This window comes from Colletotrichum gloeosporioides (genome assembly GCF_011800055.1).
Source record: "Colletotrichum gloeosporioides strain Lc1 chromosome Unknown consensus_17, whole genome shotgun sequence".
Lineage (NCBI taxonomy): Eukaryota > Fungi > Ascomycota > Sordariomycetes > Glomerellales > Glomerellaceae > Colletotrichum > Colletotrichum gloeosporioides.
Genome location: NW_025544662.1, coordinates 414,428 through 436,966, shown reverse-complemented (window position 1 = coordinate 436,966; position 22,539 = coordinate 414,428). Strand labels below are relative to the sequence as shown.

General features: G+C 54.6%; 7 protein-coding genes across 7 annotated transcripts; 4 read left to right on the top strand and 3 right to left on the bottom strand.

The window, feature by feature from the left end:
* Positions 1 to 71: 71 nt before the first annotated feature.
* GCG54_00011016 (putative isomerase YraM) lies at positions 72 to 1,355 on the top strand (the record flags this gene model as incomplete). The annotated part of the gene is made up of 1 exon (XM_045410926.1): positions 72 to 1,355. One exon carries the CDS (start codon positions 72 to 74, stop codon positions 1,353 to 1,355), a length of 1,284 nt encoding a protein of 427 aa, XP_045267984.1.
* A 38-nt stretch (positions 1,356 to 1,393) lies between these two features.
* GCG54_00011015 (uncharacterized protein) lies at positions 1,394 to 5,654 on the bottom strand (the record flags this gene model as incomplete). Its single annotated transcript, XM_045410925.1, has 5 exons — positions 1,394 to 3,296; positions 3,955 to 4,290; positions 4,346 to 4,449; positions 4,505 to 4,633; positions 4,692 to 5,654. 5 exons carry the CDS (start codon positions 5,652 to 5,654, stop codon positions 1,394 to 1,396), a joined length of 3,435 nt encoding a protein of 1,144 aa, XP_045267983.1.
* A 741-nt stretch (positions 5,655 to 6,395) lies between these two features.
* GCG54_00011014 (Galactose/lactose metabolism regulatory protein GAL80) lies at positions 6,396 to 7,589 on the top strand (the record flags this gene model as incomplete). The annotated part of the gene is made up of 2 exons (XM_045410924.1): positions 6,396 to 6,993; positions 7,054 to 7,589. The coding sequence occupies 2 exons, from the start codon at positions 6,396 to 6,398 to the stop codon at positions 7,587 to 7,589; spliced, it is 1,134 nt and encodes a 377-aa protein (XP_045267982.1).
* Positions 7,590 to 8,148: 559 nt separating this feature from the next.
* Positions 8,149 to 8,973, top strand: GCG54_00011013 (uncharacterized protein; the record flags this gene model as incomplete). The annotated part of the gene is made up of 1 exon (XM_045410923.1): positions 8,149 to 8,973. The coding sequence occupies one exon, from the start codon at positions 8,149 to 8,151 to the stop codon at positions 8,971 to 8,973; it is 825 nt and encodes a 274-aa protein (XP_045267981.1).
* Positions 8,974 to 9,317: 344 nt separating this feature from the next.
* On the bottom strand, positions 9,318 to 11,039 carry GCG54_00011012 (uncharacterized protein; the record flags this gene model as incomplete). Its single annotated transcript, XM_045410922.1, has 1 exon — positions 9,318 to 11,039. One exon carries the CDS (start codon positions 11,037 to 11,039, stop codon positions 9,318 to 9,320), a length of 1,722 nt encoding a protein of 573 aa, XP_045267980.1.
* A 514-nt stretch (positions 11,040 to 11,553) lies between these two features.
* Positions 11,554 to 14,918, bottom strand: GCG54_00011011 (Nucleoporin NUP85; the record flags this gene model as incomplete). Its single annotated transcript, XM_045410921.1, has 2 exons — positions 11,554 to 12,462; positions 12,513 to 14,918. 2 exons carry the CDS (start codon positions 14,916 to 14,918, stop codon positions 11,554 to 11,556), a joined length of 3,315 nt encoding a protein of 1,104 aa, XP_045267979.1.
* Positions 14,919 to 16,844: 1,926 nt separating this feature from the next.
* GCG54_00011010 (S-(hydroxymethyl)glutathione dehydrogenase) lies at positions 16,845 to 18,377 on the top strand (the record flags this gene model as incomplete). Its single annotated transcript, XM_045410920.1, has 4 exons — positions 16,845 to 16,865; positions 17,028 to 17,157; positions 17,313 to 18,089; positions 18,160 to 18,377. 4 exons carry the CDS (start codon positions 16,845 to 16,847, stop codon positions 18,375 to 18,377), a joined length of 1,146 nt encoding a protein of 381 aa, XP_045267978.1.
* Positions 18,378 to 22,539: the final 4,162 nt, after the last annotated feature.

Here is a 22,539-nt window from a genome sequence, read left to right as displayed (position 1 = left end):
ACCATACCACAGTACGAAGATATATTCACCAGTTATCGCATCATAATCCGGCACCATTCCCCATTCCAATCATGGCAGTAACGCCAGCACTGTCGAAACGCCGAGTCAGACACTCGCTTCCGGCGGTTCTGATGCGAGCCGGGACGTCAAAGGGGCTCTTCATCCACCGCTCACATCTGCCGCCCTCATTAGATGACTGGGCAGCGCCTCTGCTTGCAGCCATGGGTTCCAAGAACAACGACGCTCGCCAGATCGACGGTGTAGGCGGCGGGACCAGCGTCACCTCCAAAGTTGCAGTTGTCGCGCCATCTGACAGACCTGGTGTCAACGTCGAGTACACGTTCGTCCAAGTTGCCGTGGGAAGCGAGACTGTTGACCTCAGCGGCAACTGTGGAAACATTTGCTCCGGAGTTGGGCCGTTTGCAGTTCAAGAGAGATTGGTCACACCGTTGCCGGGCGCTAGGTCAGTCGATGTGAGAATCTTCAACACCAACACCTCGAAGGTCATTGTGGAAACGGTCTACGTTGATGAGGATGGCAACGTAGAAGAGGATGGCGACTGTCTCATTCCAGGAGTCAAGGGTCTTGGAAGCGAGATCAAGGTTGCTTTTATCGAGCCGGTGGGAAGCATGACTGGCAAGCTCTTCCCCAGTGGGCATCGTGCTGAGAGTATCCTTGTCGAGGAGGTTCCTGCTCTCGGACCCTTTGCAGTTGAAGCAACATTGATAGACTCCGCGAACCCGTTCGTGTTGGTCGACTCTCAAACTCTCCCAGCCCAACTCACAATCGAGCCGCCAGACTCACCGCTGTCTTTGGAGGTTGCGGAGGCAATCAGAAGGCAAGGCGCCGTTCTCATGGGTCTTGCTGATAATCTCGAGCGAGCCAGCCAAGTCAGGGGAACGCCGAAACTCGCCTACCTCTCACCGCCAACCTCGGGCAGCTTATTCAAACAGACGGCAGATATCCGAGTCCAGGCGTACAGCATGGGAAAACCACACCCGAGTCTACAGCTTACAGGAGGTGTCACTTTGGCAAGTGCCATGATTATGGAGGGAACCATTGCGCATCGAATCGCAGAACACAAGACTGCGGTGATCACAGAAGGAATTCCCACACCCAGGAGGACACCGAGTCCATCAGACATGATTGCCGGAGCCGTGACAAAGGGGCTTACGGGCGACATTCTATTTAAGATTCACGGCACAGGTCGAACTTGGCGCATCGAGCACGGCAGTGGCATAATGGAGGTAGAGGCTCACACACGCCAGGATGCTGAGGGCATCACTGTTGATAGATGCGTTGTTACGAGGACGGCACGGAGGCTATTTGAAGGCAACGTGTTGTATTACTCTTGATTAATTCGATATGCAACGCAATACCGGCGTGAATACAATCAGCTCAATAGAAACTCTCGCTCGGGACAACTCTCGTCCTTGGTTTCAACCGCCTCCCCATACATGATGCCGTGAACGTAGGCCTCGCCGACCAAACTGTACAACTCACCACCGCCATTTCTTCTCTGAACCAGGGGTATCAAAGACCCGTAGAACACCGAAATTGTATCCCCTACCATGGTGTCGATTGGCGCAAGACCTATGAAGCCTCGTGCTGTGATCATGAGAGACCGGTTGTAGCAGCAGATCCTCGAGCTCCTATAAAAGCAGTCTTCCCTCCCAACCATATCATTCAGCCCAGTCTCGGGACATTTTCGGGCTCCAAATGAGAGGCCTCTTTTGCACTTTGACGCCTGCCAGCAGCTAACTCCCTTCAGCCATAGTTGATAGTGGGCCAACCACTCGTCGTCCGTCAGCCCCTCCGTCCAGTCCCCTAATAACGTTCTACAGAGATCCGAAGGAAAGTCATTGCCACTGCCGTATGGGTCATTCTTGAGGCCAGCCCAACGTCTTTGCCAACACTTGATGGCAGATTGAAAGCTCTCTTCAATAGACGCCATGCTCGAGGTGTGAATGGTCTTTGCGGTGATACCACTCGGTATCGCTACAGCGACTTCGTCAAAGCAGATACCTTGAAATGCGAGAACCGAGTTATCGATGGGCCCCGCACCCTTGGCCCTCTCGTTTCCTTCTCCTCGCCCAATTGCCACAGAGTTCTCCAGAAACCGGGCAACTCGTTTCGTCCCGGCTCCGACTTTGAACGATTTCCTGCCCCGACGGGCTGCGAAATGCAACATCGAACCTGCCTCAGCTTGGTACCTCGGTCCCCAAATACCACACCATGAAGGAAGAGGGTTCTTAAACTCCAATGATCTAAATCTGAACGGGTTTATGCCGTAAGTCTTCACTAGATACGCAAAGATGGACGTGAACACAGTCTCGTCTGAATGATAGTAGTCGGGCTTGATCCTCAGCTGGTCTTCAGGTGATGCCAAGGACAACAGACCAAAGACCATGTCTCTGGATAGACTCTGTTTGAAGCCCTTTGCTAGTGTCATCCATCTTGGAAGAGGAGCCCTATGAACGTCGGGGTCTGTTCGATATGGTTTCCACTCCCTGAGGAGCGGATAGAAAGGGCACGAGTCGAAAAGCGTTCGAATGAACTCGGGCACTTTATGGGCTGATGAAGCAATCTTTTGGTGCCAAACGGCTATCTGGGCGATCTTGTCCAACGGTAATGAGTGTGAGGCCGACCCGCAAATGAGAACCGGATTTCTGGAGAAGAAGGCTTCTTGTATCACCCATCTCCGTCCCCACCAAGGGTGACTGAGAAGCAACTTAATAGCCCTCCAGTTTCTCGATGTTTCAGGGCTGTCGCGCCAAACAGCGACATGAACATTGTCTTGCTTCAATTCGGGCGGGGGTCTGTCTGCATTCTGGTCGCCAGCAGTTCTCTTGAAGTGGTTGATATCTGCTCGGAACTTTCGGGCATCAAGTTGTGATGCGGCTCGGATGCCTTGAAGATTATCGTTCGTGAATATATATGTCGTGGAGGCGAGCCTGTAGATGCTGGCCATCAACAATATCTGCCAAGACTTTTCCCGGTGATCTTGCTGGTTGATGCAGACAGCATCGACCCAAATGCGCCGTGAAAGGGTCTTTTGGTAGCTTCCAATGGATCGAAGAGCTTGGAATAGTGTTTGAGTTACGTCGAGAATGTGGCCATCGACATAGAGCTTTCCGCGCTCTCCCCGGGGCGGTGATGAAGAAGCCCAAACATAGGACAACGCATCGTATTCAGGTTGGCCATCCAAGGACACGATTTCCATAGAAGCATGAACGGTATTGACGGCAATATCCATGGGATCGACAATTAGAAGTCTAATCTCCCGCTTCTCTTGTCTTACGGGCCAGTATCTCAGAGCCCCACGAGAGGGTCTAGCCCCCAAAGTTGAAACTGCCGAAGAAAATTAGGTTTTCGTGTTCGATCTTCTGTCTTTTCATGATTGGAAACTTTTCCTACGTTTCCTGCGTTTGCGATGCCCATAAACATGGGAAAGCCACGTAGTGTCTGCGCCGTCATGGTCGAGCAGTGTATGATGAGACGTTCGAATGAAGAAGTCAGGCTAAAAGTTGAACTTGACGATGGCATTGGGACGTTGTATGAGGAGAAGGGTGTTTGAAGTGAGCAGAGTCACCCTCCAGCATGCTGACCACTCATGAAGCTGTGCTACGGTTATCGCCTGCAAGCCACGCAGGCGGCGTAACGTAACCATGCAGCTAACATGCACAGCCCCCACTGCGGTGAACGGCTGGTGATATCTGCCGGCCAATTCGAAATCATCAAAATGGCAATCAGGACAATAAATACCAGCATAATCTTCTGCCAACGGTCACACAAGTAAATCTAAATAGTGACCAACTACCGGCTTGTGTGTTGAGACTTGATGGTAAGGTGGTTTTGAAGACTTTCGACATTCACGATACACATCTGTCTATCAACGCACCCAACGGCTTCTCCCAAAGTAGAGACTCAAAGGCAGCGGTGCATCCCATTCACTCCATCATCACCGCCATCCACACCAACATCCCAAACTCATCTAACCCATCACACCAGTCGGACACACGAGATGTCATCTCCCCCTCCTCCACCTCGGTTCCAGTCCCGGTTCCCGTAGCACGTCTCACCCGTCGCAGATCTTGGATACTCAATGGCTTCTTCCGAATCTCTGCTTCCATCTTCTTGTAGCGCGCAGACCACTCGACATTTGACACAGGCTCCCACAGATACCTTCCTGTCGGGACTGCCACCTTGTCATAACCACAGGTAGCTGCTTTCCCTCCGCTAAAGTCTGCGTCGACGAGCAGCTCGAACCCAAAGTTCAGACAGACGTTTCTGCGACAACCTGCAGTTAGCAATATGCATCTACGAGGATAGATCTACGACGAACCTCCGAACACTCTCCCTCAGAGCCCATTCTCGCCGGTCAAGGCTAGCGCCGTTGATGAAGTTGGAGGTGTAATCCATCTGAAAGTAAAGCTTTCTTGCCAGTAGCTGCTCTCATACATCAGCATACATAGTCTAACTCCAGGAAACGCGGGCTTCTCACAACAGGGGTTGATATTAGGAAGTCAATATCGTTGAGGGGGATGGAGTCTTGGTCCCTCACTTGCAACAGTACGTATATCGTCATAGCTTGCCCAGCTGAAACGAGCTCTTTGCGACTGAACGAATCGTACTATCGCCCGGAAGTTCTCAGTCAGGTGTACTTCTAAGATCATGAGCTATGGTCTCACCTCATCTCTAATCCTGCCAACCTCCTTGTAAATGCTCTTCCACACGAAGGCCGTGCTTCCAGGAGTCCGCGCTTCGTAGGCCTGTACCAGACTACAGCAGATTGCCAGCGCTTCAGGCAAACACTGATGATACCCCTGCGCACTGCACTCGGCCGGTGATACAACGCCATCGATCGCACACTGCGGGAAGATGAACGGTGGCAGACGGCCGCCTTTGGCCATCATCGCGGGATACGATAGAAGTTGGCCGAGAAGAACTTTTGCGGTGAAGGCTGTTGATGCAGGCTTTCTTATTCTGGGTCTAAGTGGTGCCTCGTCATAGTATCGCGGTAGAGTTGTAGGTGGCGTTTGGGTCGGGACGAGCCGTCTGTTTCTGGGCGAGGTAGGGCTCTGAATGGGGACCAGAGCCCTCTGGGGTTCCATCTCATTCAAATTCTGATCCTCCAACCATGAGAGCGAATTTGTGCTGTAGGGCATTGCCGGGTTTGGAAGAACCGTTTGAATCCTGAAAGGCGAGTTGGATGTACCCTCAATGGCCTGGTTCAAGAAATTGAGCTCACATCCCAAAGATGATTGGAGATTTGACGGTGGTTGTGAATTCTCCCAGTTCATCCATGGATATACGCTTTGATCAGATCCTAGACTCATATCAAGGGCCGAAGAAGCCGAGTTTACCTCGTCTATTGTTGCTCCAGTCCATGGCCCAGGGGTCCCTCTACTTGGCCTACCTCCTGTTCTAGGCGCTACAGGCTGGGCAAAGTGAACCGATTGGTTCACATCTCCGAGGCCGTCACTTTCAAGAGACGTCACAGCTGGCCGCAGAGATCTGGCTGCAGTTCGTCTGGGCAGTTGGTCGTACTTGCAGGCCAACCCTCGTTCGTCACATCGTCGACAAGGCGCATCCAGCGAGCATCTCGCCTTGCTAGTCCGACAAGGAACGCAGGACTTCTTGCGACTAGACATTCTTGCCGATTTGCAGACTACCTTGGCGAGACGAACCTTGCCGAGGGTTTGGCATCGCGTTTTGGCATCGACAACACTGCTGCCTAGGACGTGCAAGTCAAAGAAAGGGGCTAACGATGGAGCAGTGGTGTCAGCACCAAATACAGCACGCCGCGGAGTTCCGACCAATCAGCGGTCATCTCTTTCACGGCGCCGGCCCCGGCAAGGGAGGACCCACTGAACTCCGGACGGGAGGCCTGCACTTCTTCCAAACCTTGAGAGAGATGGCCTGGGATTTCCGAGTTCTAAACCGATAGTTGATGAACTTGTCACATCTCACGCATTTCCGATCTGCGTTTCAAAAGGGCGCTGAGAGACAGACGTAGCTGTTAGCTGCTTTCAGCGGAGTTGCAGCCAATCAGAGGCCGTCATCTCGCCCAACTCCGGAGCTCGCAAGAGAGACGCCACAAGCGTCATGCCATGGGGGCATGGTCTTCTCCAGGCTGTTGACGAGTTTGCTGTAAGTAGGTATCTTGATTCTCTGTTGTACAGAAGTTCCATCGGGTTGGCTAGGATTCAGCTTTGCGGAGTTGACACGGATATTCGGCACTTCCAGGCACTTACACTCTTTCATGGTATCTTGACACCCTCCCGTCAAATGATATAAAACGGCCTGCCCAAGACTCGCTCTCAAGTTTCGACACAGCCTTCAAAGTCATTCTCAACATCCCTAAAGGAAAGTCATCACTCACATCACCAACCATGTCTCCAATCCGCGTCGGCATAATCGGCCTCTCAGCCAAAACCCCTTCATACGCCCCCGGCACCTGGGCCTCAGCATCCTTCCTCCCTTCCATTCAAAACTCCCCCGAGTACACCATCGTGGCCCTCTGCAACACCTCAACCGAGGCCGCCCGCCGCTCCATCCAGTTCCATAACCTCCCGGAAACCACCAAAGCCTACGGTGACCCCCAGGACCTGGCCAACGACCCCGATGTCGACCTCGTCATCGTCAGCGTCGTCGTAACTCACCACCTCAAACTTGCTCTTCCTGCTTTGCAGCAGAAGAAGCAGGTCTTTGTAGAGTGGCCCCTGGGCCATTCCGCTGCGGAAGCAGAGCAGATGGTGGAGCTGGCCAAGACGAATGGACTGAGAACTATTGTTGGCCTGCAGGCTCGCGCTGATCCTTCCATGATCAAATTGAGGGATATTATCAACAGCGGCGAGATTGGAGAGGTCAAGAACACCACCGTCATCGGCACACTTCCCGCCCTTCCTCCGCAATTCTGGATCGAGGGGACGGAGCAGTTCCTCGATATCAAAGGTGGCGCGGGCGCTTTTCACATTGTCTTTGGGCACTGTAAGTACAATCCTACCAATCTAATGTACATAAACCAGTTTTCCTAACACCTTTCCGTAGTCATAGACTCCTTCACCCACATCCTCGGCCCCTTCAACACCTCCAGCATCAGCTCGATCCTCAAGACGGACAACGACCACGTGCCAATCTACACCCCAGATAGGACCGCAATCGCCATCCCCTCGCACCCCAAGACCGCCCCAGACCACATCCTCGTCCAGGGCAGCCTCCAGAGCGGCGCCCTGGCTACCTTCCACTTCCGCACGACGCAGGCCTCCTTCGATGACGTCGGCATCCGCTGGATCATCTCCGGCTCCAAGGGCGAGGTCGAAATCACCTCGCCCTCGAGCAGCTGGCAGGGCTATTTCCCGAACCGGAAGATCAGGGTCAAGGTCTTTGGCGGGGAGACGCAAGACGTGGATCTTGCTGCGGATCTTGGGGTTGCGGCCGATGTTGGGCAGCGGGCTGTGAACACGGCTTTGGTCCTGGATGCGTTTGCCAAGGGGAAGAAGGAACTGTACGCTGACTTTGAGGCGGGGTTGCGGAATCATCAGCTGCTGGACGCCATATTGGAGAAGTCAGGCTTGAGTTTTTAGGGATTACACTGGTTTCGTATCAATCATGTCGTTAGCAGTGAACTTCACCTGTGCATGACAGGTTCAATGTCTGACAAACCATCAAGCGAAACGGAACACTTAAAATAATTGGTTAAATCTTAGTCTCTCCAAGAATTCACAGCGGATCATGGGTGTCCGCACCACAAGCCGGCTCCTCAAGGCCCGGTCCATGCCGGTGGATCCACCCTCGGCGCGAGTGCCGATGCCGGCGTTGCATGCCGAAGCCCGGAGATCGTGACAAATTACCTCCGAAATCTGACTCGGCATGACACCCGAGATGGACTCCCTCCAGCCGCACTCGACGATCTCTCAAGTTTTATGTGGGTGTTACACTGTCTTTGATTTTGGTTGATCCTCACTGGACGAAAGAACATCATTCAGTGAACGCACCAAACAAGACGGCATTCTCAAGCGCCTTTCTCCGTCTCAAGACTCTTCATTCTCGTCTTAATCAGAAGCCCTCTAAGTGAGCCGCAACTTACACCCAGTCTCACACCTCCTCATCAACCGCAAAAACCAAGTCCATCGCCCCCTCATAATGCCTGAACCAACACCCACACCCCCGGTCATCGCAATCCTAGACACAGACACCACAGTCCCCTCCATCCAACACTCCCACGGGAAGTACTACAGCGCCGCCTACATCCACCACCTCACAGCCGCCGCGACCGCCGCCTCCCTCCCCGTCCCGACCTTCACGACCCACAACGTCCTCGAGGACGCCTACCCAGACCCAGCCGCGGTCTCCGCCATCCTCATCACCGGCTCCATCGCCGCCGCCTACGACACGCACCCCTGGGTCCTCCGCCTCGCCGCCTTCATCGCCGACGTCTACGCCAACCACCCGCGCGTCCGCATATTCGGCACCTGCTTTGGCCACCAGCTCATCGGCCAGGTCCTCCTCGGGCCTCACGGCGCCGTCGTCGAGAAGGACCCCGCCGGCTACGAGTTCGGCGTCCAGACCATCGCCCTCCACCCGCGCCTCGTCGCCGAGTACCCCTGCCTGCGCGGCCTCGCCCAGGTCAACGCTGAGCAGAAAAAGGACGTCCGCGGCCTCAGGCTGCAGATGTGCCACGGCGACCACGTCGCCCTCCCCGCGACGCTGCCGGGCTCGTGGCTCAACATCGGCGGCAGCGCGCAGTGCGCCGTCCAGGGCCTGTACGAGCCCTCGCGTGTGCTCACCATCCAGCCGCACTTCGAGGGCGACCAGGTCATGATGGAGGAGACGATCAAGCACTTCTACACGCCGGAGAAGGGCTTCTCGCCAGAGTTTCTGGAGAAGGCGTTCGAGGGCACGAGGAGGCAGGACGACGCGGGCGTTGCCGCGGAGTGGGTGTTGAGATTTTTATTGGGCATTTCATAGATTAGACGAGATAGTTTCGGACTGGAGGGGTTGGTCACGGCACGGGTGTCGTCATATTCCGTAGCGGACGTAGAATACCCAAGTGTATCCAATGCGTTTTATACACGGGCCGATTTATTTTCTAGATTGCAGTTGCTTCTTATCTCCCTATTTTCGCAAACTTGGGGTCGAAATCGGGTGCCCCGTTGCATTTGATCAATGATCTCGCCCAATGCCCCAGTTCTTGCTGCTTGCTGAATGGCGGCTCCTGGAAGGTAGATTGGCCGATATGCACGGGGCTGCCCTGAAGGTGAAGTCTCCTTGCGTAGAATAGGACCACGGTGGCTGCAACGCTGCCATCCCGATTAAGGATACTTCGGCGGCGAAGGAAGCTGTGTAGTGTCAGTCTCCTGGGCCGGGTTTTGATACCCGACGTCCTCAGAGTCCTCAGAGTCCTTAGAGTCCTCGACGTCCTTAGAATCTTCTATCTTCTCGAGATCCTCAACCTCCTTGAGATCCTTGGCCAACTTAGAAACCTTAATCTGCTTAGGATTCTCAACCGACTGAGGTTTCACGACCGACTTTTGATTCTTCTTCTCGGTGGAAACCATTTGTTCAAACCACAATTTTAGCTCTGGCTCTGTCTTGATCTGCTTCTTGATATAGCCTTCGTCCACGCTTTGGGGCGGTGGAGGCATCTCGCTCGTTCCCGAGCGCGTCAACCGCACCGATGCGCGTTCATACGAGATAATCGCGCGAACGAGCGAGCAGATGGCCTGGAGTGGATGCGATCCCCGCCAGCCGCTCATAGGATCCAACTCTGCCGCCCTGATCGTCCACAGTATCCTACGAACAGCATCCTTCTTAGCATCCTTCTTTGGTGGTCGCTTCGGTTCGTCTTCACTCTCCACATCGACCTCCATATCTGACGAAACACCCTGCTTCCGTCTGTGCTCGAACCAGGCTTGCAGACTCGATGACTGCCGAAGGGCTCGCAGCGTGTTGATCCCCCGCGCCATCTGCAAATTCGTGAGCTTTGAGTGCAGCATCTCATGACAGGGCCTGCAGACAGGGATCGTTTCATTCTTCTTCCGCCCACGCTTGATTATTGCATTTTCAACTTCCGATTTGGGAACGAGGTGGTGCTTGGTCATCTGATACGACTTGCGATCGCAGAGAGAGCATACTCCCGGCTCACCCCTGACTTGTTCTTCTTCATCACGTTCGTTGGCCTCACTCGCCTCGTCTCTCGTGCCCAGATTTTCCACCGGCGGTTGTACTTTTTCTTCCGACGAGACTGAAGGCGACACAGATGCCTCCGTTGCTGATGGCGCAACAGATCCAGATCCATCTTCGCTGGCCACGTGAGCATCCTTGTCATATGAGGAGGTCCGCCATCCCGGGCCTTCAGGTCCATTTTCTGGCGCTGTGTCCGCCCTTGAAGTTATGAATGAGGAGTAGGGGGTCACTGTCGCATGCACAGATACACTGTGCCCCGGTTGAGCGTTGATGGTGATGACGACGGGCTGGTTTTGGCCTCGCTCCTTCCCACGGCGCACTTCCTCATGACGCTCCCTTTCCCCCTGTTCCTTTTCGTCTCGTTTTCTCCTGCTGCGCTCGATAAACGGCTGAACAAAATCGGGAGCTCCCCTGCTTCTCAGCCCTCTCCTTGAGTTCAGACGCCCATCCAGGCGCGTCTTGTGAGCAACTCTCGAGTGACCCCTCTGCATCCGATTCAGCTCCGCATAAACCGCTCGTACCGCCTGCGAGCGGCGGCGAGAGCTGATTCTATCCCGGCGATAGGGCTCCCAGCGGTCATCGATCTCGTTCGATGGCTGAAAGTCTTCCTCATGGGCCTCATCCCCACCAAGCTCATTCTCTGCCGCCGCGGCTTCGGAAAATTCCTTCCTAAAAGGCTCAGACGTATCAATCGCATAAGAACGGCGAAAATTTGAAATGATTGCCAGTGATCCGACACAGACGCGTTTGCTGCTCCATGGAAGCGCCCGCAGGGCTCCCGTCGACGCGAACGACCGCGCATATCCCACGGTCCCAATGAGACGGGCGGCTCTGGTCGGTACTCTCATCATTGTTTTATAAAGATTGACATCTCAATATGAATTGTTGGTGGCCGAGGAAGAAGAAAATGAACCCAGCGGAGGCGAATTGGAAGTGTGTTGATGGGAGATGAGAGAGTCGATTTTCGTTGGTCGTTGGTTAAAAAAACCAAAAAAGAAGGGGAAAAAAAAAAAAAAAAAGGCATGGACCCACGCAACCGTTCGGGAGCGACAGTTCCCCGTTGCTTCTTAAGATCCACGGTTTTCAATCCAACAGGAGCCTCAGGGAGAAGGAGGAACAGCCGCCGTCATTCACAACTTCAGTATTGTACGAATGCTATCATCAGTTTGTGGTCTCATTTAACGACATAAGACAGTAAAACCAACACCGGCAAGGCCTCTCTCTCTGGATGAAGCCAAGGTATTATACATCTGAATTTCTTTTGTAATGCCCACGCCTACTTTAAAAACTCCGTCCCGTTCCATCTTCCTCCACCGCACTGCCGCGCTTGCGCTTGACACCCGCGACACGTCCAATGCGGTCCTAGTACAATGGCGTGTTATCAGCGTCTGCCAGCCACAGCGTCGCCAAGTCTCGTGACAAGCCCAACCTCAGGACGCGGAGCACGTCCTCTGCCGATGCGTTCGCCGTCAAGCCTGTTCTCCAATCCCAGCCACGCTTGGTGTTAGCGCGTGAGAGGCCGACACTGTCGCTGATGGAGCGGTTTAGCTGGCTCGCGAGCATGGAGCTGCCGCTCAGCATATAGCTTCCGCTGAGGGAGCCGGTGCTCTTGCGCATGAGATCCGCTGGCGTAGAGCCCTTCAGACCTTGAGCCGAAGCCAGGACGAGCTTGAAGAACTCGTCCGCCGCATTGAATATTGTTGAATTGACCGTCTGGATGTCCTCAATCGCCTTGAGAAGGATGTCCATTTGGTCTAACGTGATGACTGCAGGGCTCTGGTTGACGAATGGAAGAGCCTCGCCGAGCAGCGCAAGAATGAAGTCTTCGCTGACAACGGCATCACGCGTCTCGTCATACAGGCCGCCGCGGATGTTGTCATCGGAACTGGCGACGACAGCAATTAGAGCGGACGCGGCCTGCTTGCGAAGAGAAGTAGATTTGTGTGCCGACATGCTTGCTAGTCCGTCGGTATCCCGGATCTCGTAGTACTTTCTAAGCGTAGCGTAACCACTGAGCATGCGGCCGAGAAGTTGTGCCGCTTCGAGGTCCTGTTTGGCATATTGCTCGAGGGTTTGCGATCGCTCGTTTAGAAGCTTGTGAAGGTGGTCGTCCAGGTCGTTCGCAGGAGGATAAACCGTAGAGTGTAGGAGAGAGTATGACATTAGCAGGTTGAGCACTTCGCGCACCTTGCCTGGTCTGTGGGCAAGGGCGTAGTACCACAATGCCTCTCCATATCTGTGAGATTCTTCTCCCAGGATGTCTGCATACGTCTGTAATTTGTTAGCTGACTTGTCACTCTCCTCAAAGGAAGTCACCATACCTCTGCGGTCTGCTCGGCGTAGTTGATCATGCCCAGATCGTTCAAGATCCTCCAGATCTTGTCCACAGTCACGCCCGAATCACCGTCGATGGTTTGCAGAATATCACCAAGCAGCTCGCCCACCATCTCCTCAGACTTGGCCGCTGAGTCCATGCGACCCAGCACTTGGATCGCCATCTCCCAGCCACTGCGAGTCTCAGATAATTGGTCGATTCCGGCCAATTCTCGTGCGTAATGCGTGAGCGTCGTGTCCTTGATGCCCTCCACCTCATCAGCCCCCTGGGGGCTAACTCCAAGGATGTCGAGATCCTCCATGTCCAAGCTGTCCATAGTAATCAAGTTGGGCGGCTCGGGCTTCGGAAGCCACTGTCCGAGAGATGCAAGCTCCGCCACGGAAGAAGCAATGGGCAAAGACCATGCTCGCAAGATGCCAATTACCGCGGCAAAGTTCGACTCGAAAGCGGAGGCAATGGCCACCTCGACAGGGTTCATTGCGTTGATGTGGAAATCCGACTCGATCGCAGTGTGGAAAGAAAGCGAGAGGCGCTCGAAATAGCTCTCTGGACCAGACGAAACAGCTGGCAGACGCAGTCCCTGCGATCGAGACATGCGCAGGCTCTTCTGTTGTCCGCGTCCCTCTTCCCACCATCCGAAAAGACCAATCGTTGCCTCGCACCAATCTTGCGCCGTCTCGAGGATGGCATCAGGAGTGCCCATGATGATCTGGTAAATGGTCTGGAGGTGTTCGTAGATATCCCAAGGAACCTGTCCCTCGGCTTTTCGGGCTAGACGAGCTAGGGATGTGCGACCAGGGCCATATGAGCTGTCGTCGCTGTCCCCGCCATACAGACCCTTATCCTTGCCTTCTGCGAACCGCTGCAGTTTGTCCAGTGAGCCCTTAGCTTGGATGCGGTACAGCGTCCAGTCACTGCTGAAGAGGTCCCAGTTGCCCTTGTTCCCTGGGCACATGTCGAGTGCCTCGCATGTTATGCCGACAGCACGCTGCAGGTTGTCCAAGGCCTTACCGCTGTACGCCAGTTCTGCGCGAGTTCCCTTCCTTACAGACTCCCATCCGGCATTCCTCAACAACTGGGAAGCAAGGTTAACGTTGCCGCGGATGAGTGCGCTTCGTAGAGTAGGCCAAAAGAGGCTGTGGCTGGCGGGGCTTGGCCTGTGACGCATCACAATATTGAACTGATCAGGGTAGAGGTTGTGGTTGTCCTCGATCCAGTTGAAGAGGACTTGGGGCAGAGGTGGCGCCTTAACCTCCCCGGGGCCCTCAGCAAAGCGGGTGTGATGCATCTGGAGGACCAGCCTGGCGACGTAGGCGGCCTTGTGGAAGGGCTCAGCGTCAGGCCCAGGTCCAATCTCAGCGACGTGCTCTCCTTCGGGCATGGGCAATGTCTCGGAGAAGTCGTCCCAGAGCTCAACCAGGGGGTACACAATCGTCGCCAAAGAACCATCCAGCTTGTCCGGGTCCTCTTGCGCACCAATTCCCTCGTCGTAAAGTTGGTTCACCAAGTCCTCCGTCTTCAAAACAACCTCGGGTGACTCCGTGATCACCGTCATACCCATCTGGTTGTATAGATCCTTTGCAATGGACGCGTACTTGAAGTCCTTCCGTCTGGAGGCTGAAGAGCGACGCATAGATGAGGCACGGAAGATATCTTCAGCTTCCTTGCGCATACGCTCCGTCGCCGCTGGTGTTGCCAGAAGCAAGAGGTCCGACTCCTCCCCGTTACCGCCGTCCACACCGTCGTCGGAGTAGACAGGCTCGTCGTCGTGGCGCGTGCTGTGGCGCATATTCAGAAACATGTCATCGTCGTCCTCGGCATATTCTTCGTCCTCTGCTTCGCCATCAGCATCCTCCTCATCGATATCAGCTTCGAGGTATCGCTCCATCTCAGCATCGGCTTCCTCACGCTCGTCGTACTCCTCTTCATCCTCCTCTTCCTCCTCCGAGTCGTCGGGAATCATGTAGCGGCCGGTGCGGTTGTCGTATGTTACGTCGCGCTCTTCGGCGCCATACTCCTTGCTCAGTCCCGAGGGCTGCCTGACGTGCTTGGAGCTCTGGTGGATTGACTGGCCCAACGGCTTCTGCAAGAAGGGGTTCTGGGACGTGGCATTGCTGAGTCCAAAGAGGTTTTTCGTAGGACCTGAGGTGCTCGCGCCGCCAAAGTTGAACGATTTTTGATTAGTGCTAGCTCCCAACAAGGAGCTTCCGAGGTAGGATGCAGACGGTGCGCCGGCAGGTGTGAATGACGCCTGAGACGACGGCGGAGGGCCTGCAGGTGTTGTCGACGGATTATCGCCAAAGGGATAAGCTGATCCTTTGCCTGTGTTCTGGCCAGGGGTGGATGGCGGCGAGCTGCTCCAGTCGTCGTTGAAGCTGAACTTGTTGGGCATGGCGATTGATTGCGGGCGACCTCAGGTCACCCGGCTGCGTCTCGTTTCGCGGGTGGTGTGCAAATGCAAGGGAATTTTCGTTCGTATCAGCAAGCGAGGCGATCAATCGTGTCGCGTTCGTCGGGATTGACGGGATTGTCGGAGTTGCGATGTGCGCGCGTATCGTGGTGGATGAGCAAGGCTGGGCAGCAAGCTCTGCGATGTTTGGCCGGACGCGCTTGCTGGATAAATTTTGGAGGTTCGCGATGCTCGCCTGGTCAACGCGGAGGAAGCCGCACCACAAGCCCCACTCTGGCCGGCCGCCTGCCAGTTTTCTTGCTAGGAGCTCTCAGCTGGAGAGCTGGCCGCTAAAAGTACGTAACAGCCGCTAAAAACCGAGAGCTTCCCCGTCCCACTTCACCTCACACACGCGCTTCCGACTCCCGACAAGAGGTGTGGCACATTGCTGAGGCGATGCATCCAAACTCCATGCACTCCCCAATTTCAGCTTTCCACTACAGAAAGTCGGGGTCGTATTTTTGGAAGTTTCGGCACAGCAGAGTTCAGACGTTCCCTCCACACTATGAAGATATGATGACATGGTGATGGCTGCTTGGCTGCATCAACACAACACTGCGTTTGCGGGGTAATGTGGCATGATTTCTTTCTCTCGGATACTTGTACTGTGGTTATGATGTATTCTGTCCTTTGGTGTATTCTGGGTTTTGATGTAGCACTTGGTCAGAGGTTTTTTTTCTTATTATCTCACAGCATCAATCATCTGCAACGGAGGTCGGTAACCGGACAACGATCCCGTCTTATCGTTGCTCTGCGGGCTTCTTACCTAAAGCCGGCTCCAGCATTTCACGGCCGGCTTCGGCGTCGGGTCACCGTCCGACCCTGAGATAAGATAGGATGAAGCTACCCAAGCAGGCAGGATACGGCTGGCAATTTTGGCACAGAGAAGCACAACTCCGTAGCCTGTAGCAAGGTAACAGACTCCCCTCGGCGGTCCAGGCCCGGACATATGTCGGATTGTCTTGGTCAGCGGCTGTGCTCCGTGACTCCTCCAGCTCTTACTCGACACACACTCTCCGGGCCTCGTGCTTGTCCTTTCCTCCTTGGCGAAACGGAAGGGCATCGCGAGCGGCAGCGGCTTGGCTTCTCGTAACAATCGCCGACGGACTATGCCTGAACGGGGGCGCAAATGGCACCTCAAAGGCCTAACCCCGACGGCTTAAACTTTTGGCGGCCCCTCCTGCGGTCTGCAGACAAGTATCAAATGTGCAGCAAGCCATGAACGACGAAGACACGCCGGACGGGTGGAGGAGGGGTTGCCCGGCTGGCTGGCCGGTTGGTCTGCCGTACGCTTGCCTAGAACACAGATGACATTGAATAGCGAATAACATTGTATTCCGGGGTTTATTCGCTTCCGCTAAATAAGGGAGAGGAAGGAAGAGCAGGAGCCCAGCCCGGCCAATGACGTCCTGGTTTGGGGTAATTCTGCACTCTCAGCGGGTGCCTCCAATGGCTGTACCGAGAGTCGCGGCTGGCATCAACTCTGTTTTACCAGCACTCGATGACGGGCTGTTTTAAGCCCCGCTTTTCAGAGTAGTCGCCATCTGCGTTGCGTATCCCCCTCCCCGAACCCCCGAGCTCCCCGTCCACGGCGCGTCCAGTGCTTTCTCTTGTGAAGGAGGGGAAAAAAGCATAGAGCGGGGTGGGGTTTGGAGATCCATTTGCAAGCCCAGCCATGGCCAAGCGGCAGTTCGTCTGGGTCTTGGGTGTGCAGGTGTGTGTGTGTGGTATCTGCATCTCGAGATCCGTTTCCCCCCCTCCTTCTTGAAATAAATACCTGACCCTGCCCAGTAGAGCAAGGCTTAGTGCGTGATTCCTCTTCCATCAAGGTTCTCATCGACCCTCCCTTCATCAAATAAAACACCCATCATGTCTGCCACTGCAGGAAAGGTATGTCCAATCTTTACCGTCATGTTCCCTGCACAGTCGATGCTCCTGCTGCTGCTTCACATTGCGGGGTAGCTTAGCTACGACTGATCGTCTTTTCCCGCCAACCCGCCCGCCATTGAACGTCTCCCGAGCTCTCCGCTGACCCAATGATCTCCCAAACAGACCATCACTTGCAAGGCTGCCGTCGCCTGGGAGGCCGGTAAGCCCTTGAGCATCGAGGACATCGAAGTCGCCCCTCCCAAGGCCCACGAGGTCCGTATCGAGATCTACTACACCGGTGTCTGCCACACAGGTCAGTCAGTCCCGATATAAACCCCTCACATCGTCACGTAGGAGCTTCGGATTAGCTTCCGAGACCGCATTTCCAGCTCCCGGCATAGCTCCCGGAAGCCCCCTCGATCGAACACCACCAACAAGACCTCAGAGACCTAACATATACATACACAGATGCCTACACCCTCTCCGGCAAGGACCCCGAGGGCGCCTTCCCCATCGTCCTCGGCCACGAGGGCGCCGGCATCGTCGAGTCCGTCGGCGAGGGCGTCACCAACGTGAAGCCCGGCGACCACGTCGTCGCCCTCTACACCCCCGAGTGCAAGGAGTGCAAGTTCTGCAAGTCCGGCAAGACCAACCTCTGCGGCAAGATCCGCGCAACCCAGGGCAAGGGCGTCATGCCCGACGGCACCTCGCGCTTCAAGTGCAAGGGCAAGGACCTCCTCCACTTCATGGGCACCTCCACCTTCTCCCAGTACACCGTTGTCGCCGACATCTCCGTCGTCGCCGTCCAGCAGGACGCCCCCATGGACCGCACCTGCCTGCTCGGCTGCGGCATCACCACCGGATACGGCGCCGCCCGCATCACCGCCAACGTCCAGGAGGGCGACAACATCGCCGTCTTCGGCGCCGGCTGCGTCGGTCTGTCCGTCGTCCAGGGGGCCGTCGTCAACAAGGCCGCGAAGATCATCGTCGTCGACGTCAACCCCAGCAAGGAGGAATGGTCCCGCAAGTTCGGCGCCACCGACTTCGTCAACCCCACCGAGCTCCCCAAGGGCACCTCCATCGTCGACAAGCTCGTCGAGATGACCGACGGCGGCTGCGACTACACCTTTGACTGCACCGGTAACGTCGGCGTCATGCGTGCTGCCCTCGAGGCCTGCCACAAGGGATGGGGACAGAGCATCGTCATCGGTGTTGCTGCCGCCGGCCAGGAGATCTCCACCAGACGTAAGTTTAATGCCTCTCCCTTTCCCTCCCTACATGAACTTTAGACCACGATGCTGACACCTATCCACAGCATTCCAGCTCGTCACCGGCCGTGTCTGGAGGGGTTGCGCCTTCGGCGGCGTCAAGGGCCGCACCCAGCTGCCCGGCCTCGTCCAGGACTACATCAAGGGCGACCTCAAGGTCGACGAGTTCATCACCCACCGCAAGACCCTCGGCGAGATGAACGAGGCCTTCGACACGATGAAGCAGGGCGACTGCATCAGAGCCGTGGTCGACATGCGCAAGTAAGCATCCACGAACACACGGCTCTGATTGCACGACGTTGTTTTTTTCTCGTGTCAATTCAGTGTTTATTACAAGAAAAAAAAGTTACTGATAGTTTAATGACAAAAAAAAGTGAAAACGATATCAAATCTTTCGTCGCGAAATCCCGGGATGCAAAATTGTGAAGCCAGGCGGATGGGCGAGATGGCGGCGGCGGTGACGGTGACGACGGTCTACGACTCGATGACGACGAAGAACGACTGCGACGAAGCCCACGACTACGACGACGACAACGACAACGAGGAGGCTCTGCCGCTCAGCCTGTCCCTACGCAATGGCGTACCACAGCAATGTTCGATAGCAATACAGCGACGTGTCGTAAGAAGAAGAAAAGAAGGGACCTGAGACAAGACGATCAGCATGCGTGCGTGACATGTATGTGTGAACCTTGACAGCCGGCTCCTCCGTCGTCTACCGGAGCCGTGACGTTCCAGAACCGCCGCTGGCCGCATTCGGCAAACCCGAAGATCACTCTCACTTCCGGCGCCGATACACCACGCCGCTCATCCCGGCGCCATACCTCCAAGGTCACTCAAGCCCCATCGCGCCGGGCGCGCCATCCCTTCCAGACCTCCTTCCCGTTCGGGGGTGGTGGTGTATGTTCGTCGCGCAGTGTGACCGACTCCTTGCAGCGGAGGCCAGACGCACAGCTTTCAGCTTGCTGCAGACTCCCGCTCCATGTCCATGGGATCGCAGACCCGGATACAGACCAGCGGAAGAAAGCCCCTCATCCCCTTGCCTTCCCTCCCGGTGCATCTCGTGAGCGCCAGGAACTATCGAAACGTTGCTGACGCCCCGCCCCGTGACTTTTCAGCTGATGTTAGTCGAACAAACCTCCTCTTCCTCTTCCCTCCTGTTCCCAAGCCCAAGCATGAACTTCTTCCCACAGGAACACGTGAGAAACACGCCCATCCGCAATTCAAGCACCATAATCCAAAGATCCCGTCCATTGAGCCTCAGAGATAGACTTTGTCGCGGAGTTTTGGAAGTGGCATTGTTGGTCCCAAAAACACAGTTCAGCATGCTCGAGCGCCAATCCCCATGAACAAGCCGTCAAACATCGGATCAACCACACTCTCACCCTCCGGACCTGGCAAACAAGCAAGAAACCACGCCCCGACCGCCCGGTCGTCGGCGGATACCCGAGCATCCGTCGACTGTTGTGCCACTCGCAGCCCGACGGGAGAAGGGGGGTCGTGCCGGGATGCAAGCTGAGAATCCTCTGTTTCCCCTTTCTTTCTTATTCTATCAGTGTAGCGGACGCCGGACCGCATTCTACCAAGTGCGCCTAATCTTCCCGTTTGCTTGGATAGAAATTTGGTGGCCGCAGCCTGAGCGGGATGTTGTGGGTTGCTCTCTTCTTTGTCCTCTTCCGCAGGCTGGCTGAGACATTGTTTAAGACGGGGGAAAACAAAAGAAAAGCAACGTCCCCTGGCGTTGTTTCCTGCAGACTGCACACGGATACGTGACCCTTATCAAGAAAAAGAAAAAAAAGAGGGAAACGCCGCTACCCATTGTTCATTGTTCAGAAAGTGGTGTGCTAACATGGCAACCTACATTGTCTCGGAGAGGTCAGCGGGCCAGAGGCGCCCATCACAGTTGCAATCGTGGCTGATGTATTCCTACCTGAAGGGCGAGAGACCCCCTGTATATTGACAGCCAAAGGCGCTAATAATACATTACACAATGGAGGGTGTTGCGGCGTTTGCTGTGCAATCCCTTTCTTTTTGCTTCTCCGTTGGCTCGCTGGCAGGGGGCCTTGACAGGAAAAGCTGGGGGAATCGGACGATGTGGTCCAGGGGTGTTGTTGTTGTGGCTTGTTGGGGCTGGCGAAAATGGAATGAACCGTGGGGAAATAAATCACACATTCGCTTCCGCGTCTCGGCTCGGTCAACCTTCACCGTCCGACGTCCAATCGTCCGCATGGCAGCAAACGGATACGGCGCCTCGGGTTAATTTTGGGTGGGAGGGGAGAGAGATAGCCGGGTTGATGTTGCGACTGGGGAGGCGGTGCGAAGGTGTAGGGATTCCCCCACCGTCGGAAATCAGGATTGAGAGACGAGCACGCATTGAATAGCTAATTTTGATGGGCAATCAACGCTAGACTCGCAATCTCAAAAGCGTTGTATCGATCATTTGTTGGGGCGGAGGGGAATTGGATCAGATACATAAGCTGATACCCCACGTTGGACATTGAACATGGCATGTGCTGTAAATAAACATGTCAACAACTCCATATTTAGAGACCGAGGATTGCTTGATCGTGTCGAGGGATGGGATATGGAGCGGAAGGATCTGTCGGGAAGAAGACTAGAATGGCCTTCGGTGTTTCAGTCGCCATTGTTGCGAGGGATCCAGGAAGACAGAAAGGCCAGAAAGGTCAAGCCACATGCCAACACATGTGCCTGCTGTCGACCCCGGACATTTCTGTTCGTCGGCGGTTCGAGATGCCGATCAGCGGGTAGATTAAGAAGGATTGGACGGCTTCTGCTGGGCGTCTTCGAACAGGCGGAAAGGGAGAATGCAAAGCGGCCTTGGGCTTCCGACCGCCGGGCGAGTCGGCGAATATTACTCGGCGTCGCAAGCTTGCCAGTTGTTGGTCTCGTGAACGTCTTCAAACTACCCATGTACGTCTACCCCTCAAGGATGATAAGATAAGACGAGCGGGCCCTGCCACGTTCAACGACAGCACTAGTAGCAGTAGTGTCGGTAGCGATACCAGGATCGCGAGTCCGGAACACCTATTCGTATCCAGTTGTTCATCCCGTTACTTGCCCAGGACATACGAGATGTGGCCACAGACACCCTGTACGTGAACAAGATACGACGTTGAAGGAGTGAAAGAAGATGGACAATGCCGGGCGGCATGTTCAGTGCAGTTCTAACCCGGCCATGTAAGTGTCCTTGACTTGCAGGCTGTATCCGCCGTATCTCGTCCGGCTGGGGACATCGTCGAGGCCCTCACAATACCCTCGTCGACGGCCAGTGATACTGCTCCCAAGAAACTGGATGCAGTGGCTGCAGCAGGTCAGATCCAATATGGTAGGAGGTCGGGTCGCACGGCGCTAGTCTAGGCGGCACCGCTTCTCGCGAAGTTGCAGCTGGTTTGGTTTGATGCCGCACCTGCCAGTTTTCGTTTTCCCCATCTGTCAGAACTCAACTTTTAGTTTGGGAAGATCAGGCCAGTGGGTGCACCGGTTCGGTAGAAGGAGGCGCAAGTCTAGAAAGCCGTTTACCATCCGGAGCCGAGCCTGGGATTTGTGTAGGATAAGACCAGCAGGCCTGAGTGGCACACTGGTCATGCCAACGCCCTGAGGCTGCACAGCTCGGTCCAGCGGTGGCCCTTTCTCTCACCAGCGAGGCCAGCTTCTCAGTGACGGCGTCGCAGACTCACACCGCGAGTACGGGACGGTCGTCGCGGATTGACCCAATGGGATTGTCAACGCTGGAATCTTTTTCGGATCGGGAATAAAGGTGCCCGGGTCATGGCTAAAGCGGAGGCCCCGAGGGGATTTGTACTGCGCAGGAGTTGGGTGGTGAGGACGAGGTTATATTTCTTCCCTTCTAACTTTTCTTCTTCGCAGTTTGCCGCCTGGAGGCGCACCTTGTTAACTGCCGTATAACTCTCACGGGGAAATATTCGAGGGCTAGGATAGCTCATAGAGAAACCTCTATAGTTACCTATAGGGGTATATAAAGAGAGCGTAAATCGCTAGGGGGTAGGTATCTCCCTCTTTATACTACTATAACCTATTACTCCTTTAATATTAAGATATTATTACTATACTATATTAATACTATTTATTACTACTACCTTAAGAGTAGTAATAGCTTCTTTATAATTACCTAAAATAACTAGGATAAAGTATATAGATTTTTATATATATTGTTAGTATAGGTATAAGTGTATTCAGGGGCGTGGTATATACGCTTATATAGTATAGGGTTATAGATAGGCTTATATTATGATAAAAGGTGATAATCCTAAGTATTTATAGGTATTTAATCATATAGATAATAATAAGGGAATTAATATATTATGATAACTTTAGTTATTGTTAATTATGTAGTTAGTAGGTTTCCTCCTCTAGTAGGGAAAAGTGAGGGGAAAGATAATCTAAAATAT